We start from the raw sequence: 7,109 nt of genomic DNA on the forward strand, positions 1-7,109 counted from the left end.
TTCATGACGTCTTCTAGAAAAATTCACAAGGTGGTACCAGGTTAAAATTAATTAAAAGAAGTATTGTAGCCGAACGCTTATTTGAATATGCTAATGAGGCCAGTTTCGGAATGAAATATATGCTATTCCTGTATTCAAACTCATTTGCACAGATAGTGAACAGTAAATTTGGCCAGCGCCAGGAAAGGTTGCACCACCGCGCCATCAATCGAAGGTATAGTCACTTTTCTTTGCTGTTCCAGGCTCTGCATGCCAAACTCTTTTAAAGTGGAATCTGGCTTAAGGGAATTCAAATGGCAGGAGAGGAAATCCCCACCCCCCAAAACATTTTCAAGGCAGGATTTCCAGGCTGCCTTCCGTGGCTGGAATTCTCTTAAGCCCTGCCTTGAATCTATGTGAAGGAGTAGGGGGACCAGATCAGAATCAGAAATAGCTATTGATCCGCAGCTTGCCTTCTAGTCTGGCGGAGACTGTAAAAGTATTAACTTCGAGGCGATGGCAGCCACGATAGTTGGTTGCCGCGCTGTGATACGCGGCGGCGACTTCAGCACCGCGCTCTGGACAGCGCCCGGCGCCGGGGGAAAGTTGGGTCCAGGCTCTCTGGTCTAAGCCGCTCTGATGAAAGCCAGGGGGGAAATATCAAAAAATAACAATAATAATATAAATAAAAAAACTGCCAAGGCAAAACCGGGCGTCGAAGCATGAACTTTCTTTTCAATGTATGACTGCGAGGCTACGTCCAGATGGTGTGGAAAACGAAAACCACCTGGGAAGGGAGGAGCGCCAACCCAGCCCCGGGAAAGGAAGGGACCCATAATCCTGAGCCTGAGTGGGGATCGGAGCCGGGACGTTACCTGTCCGGGGAGCAGGGGATAATGGTGCACGGCGTGGTCTGGCGCAGAGGGCAGCGGCAGCAGAGGCAGCAGGGGCTCGCCCGGGGCTGGCCAGCCCGGCAACCGCGCAAGCAGCGGGGCGGCGGCGGGCTGCGCCGAAGCCAGTAGCACCGGCGGGGGCGCGACCCCGGCGCCGAGCCGGAGCAGCCCGGTGGAGCCAGGGACCATCCAAACCCAGGGCGGTGGCGGCGGGTCTGCATTCATCGGCCACGGGAAAGCCTGCCGCCGCCGGGACTGCTGAGGCTGCTGCAGCTGCCGCCGCCGCCGCTGGAGCCTGGCGCCCGCCAGCATCCTACACCCCCGCGCGGGCGGCGGCGGGGGCGGCGGGCGCCCGAGGTGCGGGCCGGCGGCGGCGCGGGCTTCGGAGCGAACTCACTTGGTAGCGCGGCGCGGTTTCTCGCTCCGCCCCTGCCCCGCACGGGAGCCCCTCCTCCTGCCTGCGCCCTCTCTGCCTGCGCCGCCCCCGGGCCCAGCGGGGGCCCCAGTCCCCGCCCCCAGGCCAGGACCCCCGAGGCGGTGACACCACGCGGGACCGAGGGGCGCGCCCAACCCGGCCGGCTGATTCCTCTACTGCAGTCCCCAGCCCACTCGGTTGTCGCTGCTTGTAGCCTATAGTTCTAGCTGAAGGTGCGCACAGCGGGGCCAAGGGCTCCAGGCTCAGCGCTGCGGTCCTAACGGCGAGATGAAGCCGAGGTGGAGACGCCAGAGCCGGGCAAGTCCGCCAACCACGGAGCTAGGGGAGCCAATGCGATCTACCTGGTTTAAAGTGAGTCTAAGGCGCAGGGCCCAGAGAGAATACCAGACTGCAGACGCTGACGCCAGGTGGGCCCGGGACCCTTCTAGAAACGGATTGATTTCTCTCTTGGTTAAATATGAAAAATATTTTCCTAGGTCCCTAAAAAGGATCACAGTGCCCTGAAATCCGAATTTTTGGTACTGAATCTAACGTCCTTTCCGCCTGATATCTGCTGGCTTCAGCGCCCTCCTCTGCCTCTGCTTTAACCCTGGGACCCCCCAACCTCTCCCCTCACTCTGGTGCAATGCTCAAGACAAGAGGTCATGGGGTCCTTGCACAAGATGTCTACTCATCTAGAGGGCCCGGCCTCGGTAAAGTCTCTTTAATCCCTCCCGGCACAGGACTGAGCTCCTTCATGCTTCGCCACAAGCTGCTTGGCCACTGCAGGCAGAAATCTTGCTCCCCGTCAGCCCGTGCCTGCTGAAGGAGCCTGGCTCCGCGCTGGTCACACGCAGTATCCGCCAGGCGGCGCTGGTTCTAGCCACTGTGCTGACCCAGCTTGAGCAGAGAACTGGTGTCCTGCTTGAGATTCTCTGACATTAGTTGGTAGCAAATTCCAGCCCCAGTCAAGCCCTGGGCTGTGCAGACAGCGGGGCACAGATTTCCACATATTAATGAACCCTAAACCCTTGGCATCCATCTGTAAGATCCAGCCCTGCTTAGAAGCACTTGACCAAACTTGAAGTACCAAGAAGAAGGATCTGTGCAGTAAAGAGCTTGCCTAGGAAGCCGGCCTGACTTGGGAGGGAGTGCAGCACACCAAGCTACATCCAAAGCTACATCACTCCTAGGTCAGGCACTACTCATCATTCCTCACCTCCTTAGCAGCCCCTCCCGGTAGAAACAGAAGCACCAAAGTACTTCCGATCAGTTTCTGGGTTGCTTCCTCATTCTCTTGGTTTGCCTGACTTCCTCCTGGCCTGGCATGGTTTCTTTTAGATCTCAGCATATGCTGATTTACATAGCTGGCACTACTTTTCTCCACCCGAACCACTTACAATTAGCGGGTTTCTCTCTTTCTTTGATGCCAAAGTACTGACAAGATTATTTCCCACACGCAACCCCAAAGCTTTGCAGATTAGAGCACCGGTAGCATCCACTGGAGCCTGCTCTCATATGGCTCTTTATGCACACAAGTGATGCTGTGTGGGCTCACAGTCAAATTGATGTGTTGCGCGGGCTGCTAGGCAGACTACAGGCCCCCCGAAACTGTACTTAGAGAAGCAGAGCAGGCTTTGTTCACCTCTTCCTGGTATGATCTGGGGAAACAGAAGACACCTAGTGGCCCTATATTTGTTGTTTCTGCTCTCAGCAAAGCCAAACTTTATACCTGTGGCACCTTCCGCTCCTAGAATAAAGAAAGGGTGTCAACCCAAATCTGGATACTCCACAGTCTGGGGGATTCCCTCACCCCTTCTCACACAGTGCTTATACTAGTCAACTTAACGAAAAGTTGTGTCTCTCACTGGGCTGTTTGGTGCTCAAAAGCCTCGACACGTTGGGAACTCCCCGACTTTAAAGAGAAGGCAGTCAACGAGCCTCCAAATGGCCGTACACTTTTGCTGTCACCTGCACAGGCTCAACTCCACTAAAGCATCTCTAAGCTTTGAGCCACATTTCTGCACCAGGCTTTGTGCTGGAGTCTAGGTAACATAGAAAAGACAACTCCCACTGGCTAATTGCTATGAGGAGGCTCAAGGAAGCTTAATTCCTCCTTCAGATTCTTGTTTCAATGGCTCCAGCACAGGCTTGCCTCCACCCCCATATAATCCAGCAACAACTTTATACCCCTGTGTATATGAGAAGGTCTCTTGGGCACCCTGGATTCCCGATTATTTAAGCAGGATCTACCAATGACCATTCCTGTAAAGGTTGCTGTTGTGTCAAAGAGACAGAAACTGCAAAGGTCTTAGAGGAGGATGCTACCAACAAGCCAGGCAGCATTTCCTGAGGGTAGGAAGTGAGGAGACCCGCCCTCTTTGATTTGAAGCTGCCCACCTAGGAGATGTGGGGTGTGGTGGACATGTCTACTTATTGGTCAGCACTTTAAAGGGATCTGCCTACATGGGCAGAAATTGACACCCATTGAATGCATGCCTTTCATCTCCCTACAAAATTCAGTGGAAAGGTCACTTTATAACGGGTTTTAGGCAGCCATCCTAAGTATCACAAGTCAGAAAGGACTTCCAAGATCTGTCATTTATATTAGTCAAAATCAACAAATAGTTCCTGCTAAGGTGAGACAGAACCCTGTGTAAGCAGGAGCAGCCACAGAAGGAAGCTACTGGCTAATTATCCTCGGATGCTAATGAGTTCTGAGTTGTATATCATCTTTCAGGAAAAATTAATAGGGGGTTAGGGGAATGAGATTTCTGCAACCTGGAGAAGGTGTTCTTTTAAAGTTTAGTTTGTTTTACTAAGTAAGATTGAGGTGGGTTTTTAAAAAGTAGGAAAAATGCAAACATTTCTGTGTAGGCCTGCAGAGTTAAAATAACTGTCAGGGGAAGCTGGGGGAGGTCCAGGGCCCAGGCTTCCCTCTGCCCACCCTCCAAGCTGTCTCTCCAAGGGATCCTATCAAGTCCTCCCCCGCTGGAAACTCACTGTGGTGACACAGCGGAGTCCTGGATTAAAGCCAAGCAAGCAAGCCACCACTTGGGCGTTGGCGGATGCTGGAAGGAAGAGGGTTGACAGTTTGACACCGAGCCCATGAAGCATGAGGAGTAACAAGTGAGAGGTCTCCCCAGCTTTGTCCTTCAGAGTCAACCGTGAAGGCTCCCCGGCCACCGAGATCTGTCTTTGTCACTGTTGGAGTTCAGGAGCAAGGTCCTGGCTGGAGCTAGAATTGAGAGTGACAGCTGTCAGTACTCATGGATGTCACAGAAGCCCTGTGATGCAGATTCAGTATGGTGGAGAGAGGGCAGCTGTTTGGGGGTTCAGTGGTGGAGTGTGATGCTCTCTAACCCAGAAGGAAATAGGATGCAACCTGTACAGGCCAGGCTGCATTTAGAAAAGAGGTGTCGTTGTTGCTTTATATGTGTGCCAGTCCAGATATCTTGACAATACAAAAATAAAATAAAAAATAAATAAAAAAAAAAGCACAGCGTCAACACACTCAGGGGAAAACAGTGCTAACATTGGATGACCTTCCCTCTACAACAATATTTTCCTGTTTTTTTATATTTTAAAAAGAAATGTGTTGTGTGTGTGTGTGTGTGTGTGTGTGTGTGTGTAACATTGATGCATGCAGGTGTCAGAGGACAGCTTGCAGGAGTTGCCGTTGGTTTTCTCCTATATGTTGATTCAGAGAATAGAGCTCAGATTGCTAGGCTTGGTGGCAAACGCCATTAAGTACCTAGCCATAACTATGGCCCAACAACATTGGCATCTTTCTATGCGTGGTGTGAAAACAGACAGACAATCAGTACATATCTAGTTTGTTGCATCTTGCCACATGGCATCTCATATTCAAGTGCATTTCTAATAAAGAACGTTAGTTCAGTTTTTACTATGCATAATTCAATCTTATTTACACTTAGTGCAGAAGCCTATGAGTTCTGCACATTACCACAAAGTCTGCAGGAGTTTGTCCATCCACACTGAGCACACACCCCAACGAGGACTGGGCACCATGGGTAAGTCTGCCTACAGATGGCAAAGAGAATAGAGCCACAAACACCAAGAATCTCTGCCTACAGCACCTCTTGCTTTTGGGGCTGCTGTGTCTGAGCAGGTCTGCTCCCCAAACAGATCTGCCCTCTGCTAGCCTCCAGAGTCTCTGCCTTGAGTGGTCGAAGGACAGAACCAACTCTCAAAAGTCCTGAGACATTAATGCAGGCTGTGGAATACATACCTCCTCCCTGCCCTGCACACACACAAAATAAATAAAAAGGCTCTTTTATTACAAAAATTAAGAAACTGAGATAAATAAAAAATCTGCAACGTGCCCCAGACCCTAGAACTGATCATTTTCACAACTGAAATTTAGATCCAGGGACCCAGACCCTCGGGGAAGGAAGCCCTCGGGGGTGATAGAAATATTTGGGAACTGAAAATCACATTAATTCTTGACCTCTCTTCTTTGGAAGAGTCCCATCCAGGGGGACATTCTCACTGAGCCTGAACTCAGAGCAGTGTGCGTTCTAGAGATATCACCTCTGAATTAGCCACCATAATCCTTCAGTCCACATTCTCAACTCTTCACAGTGTGCTATACTTCCTCAGACACAAACAAGGGGACGAAGTGTGTGGTCTCCGCACCAAAGACTGTCTCAATATTTTTCACTAGATAAAACTGTCTTGCAAGGGAGAAAATAATCACAGAAAAGACAGTATTTTTCTTCCCTGAGCATTTAACTGAAATAATTCTGCACATTCAGCAGCTTCTACCATTTAGCCCTTTTCTCTGGCTCTTCCAACTCATTAGTAAATGCACTAAAATAGTTTCCCCTCAGCACCAGCCCTTTGGGCACCTGACTTCCACCTTTTCCCCATGGTCAGAATTTCCACTACTGAAGGGGCTATGTAAATTCATACATCATATCATGGTCTTGAGCAGTGAGGCTTTCATAAGGACCTTGTTGGTACAGCTAAGCCATCTGAACAGTTTGGGGACTGCCAGGAATTCAGAGAGAACCTGGGTGATGATCAGAGAGGCCGGCTCTCCCCAAGACACTCTCTCAGGAAATGTCTTCAAATGCTTCTCATTTGAGACCATAAATGGTTGGGTAATGCTTCTCAGCTGACCTCTGAGAACATGAGCAAGGTAGAGGGACCTGCTCCCTTTCCCCGTCCTCCCCTCTCGCTTTCCTCTTCCAGAGCCAGGTCCCTGACATTGCTGGGTCTCGGGTGTCCCATTCCTAGGTGAGAGCCCTCATCGGTCCTTGATCATCGCGTTTACCACAATGTCAGTGGAGCGTATTCTGGGCCCTGCTTTGCTGTGGGCTGTCAGATAATTCTGGGCAAGTTCTGTGATCTCTGTAGACTTAGTCTCCCCAGATAAAAAGCCTCTAGTGTAAGGAAAATGAGGGCCGTTTACAGGAATTCTTGCAAGAGTTGAGCTTCATGAAGTCTGGGAGTGGGAGGGGAGACAGCATTCCATCTTGATAGTCTCCCTGTCCCTGGCACAGCCCAGCTCTGTGGCTCCTTTGCTCGTGTCTATGCCCCAAGCCTAGTTCTGACTCCAGGAGCCCAGAGACTGCTGTGGGGACCACATGCAAACATGCAAAACTTTCTGAACCCCATTTCAAAATAAAACAAAACGTATCAGGCAGCCAGATGACTTGAGAGGTGTCAGAGGGCAGACCTGCCAGTGGTTGAAGAGTAGTGTCCTCTTGTGCTCCTGACCGCATCAAACCCACACAGGAAGTCCCTGTCTGTGCCACACAAACACTGGCAGTTTTACCACAAGCCAGGAGCCCATG

The 7,109-nt window shown here is 51.0% G+C and overlaps 1 protein-coding gene across 1 annotated transcript in view; it reads right to left on the minus strand.

The window, feature by feature from the left end:
* Window positions 1-1,184, minus strand: part of Tcerg1l (transcription elongation regulator 1 like) — a 171,050-nt gene extending 169,866 nt beyond the window's left edge. Inside the window, exon 1 of the mRNA XM_050137935.1 lies at window positions 855-1,184. Within this exon, the coding sequence (XP_049993892.1) occupies window positions 855-1,184 (330 nt within the window). The remainder of the gene's footprint in view (window positions 1-854) is intronic.
* Between the last annotated feature and the right edge of the window lie 5,925 nt (window positions 1,185-7,109).

Source organism: Alexandromys fortis, unplaced genomic scaffold (genome assembly GCF_014885135.2).
Source record: "Alexandromys fortis isolate MF-2015 unplaced genomic scaffold, M_Fortis_MF-2015_v1.1 scaffold_3, whole genome shotgun sequence".
In the NCBI taxonomy this organism is placed as follows: domain Eukaryota; kingdom Metazoa; phylum Chordata; class Mammalia; order Rodentia; family Cricetidae; genus Alexandromys; species Alexandromys fortis.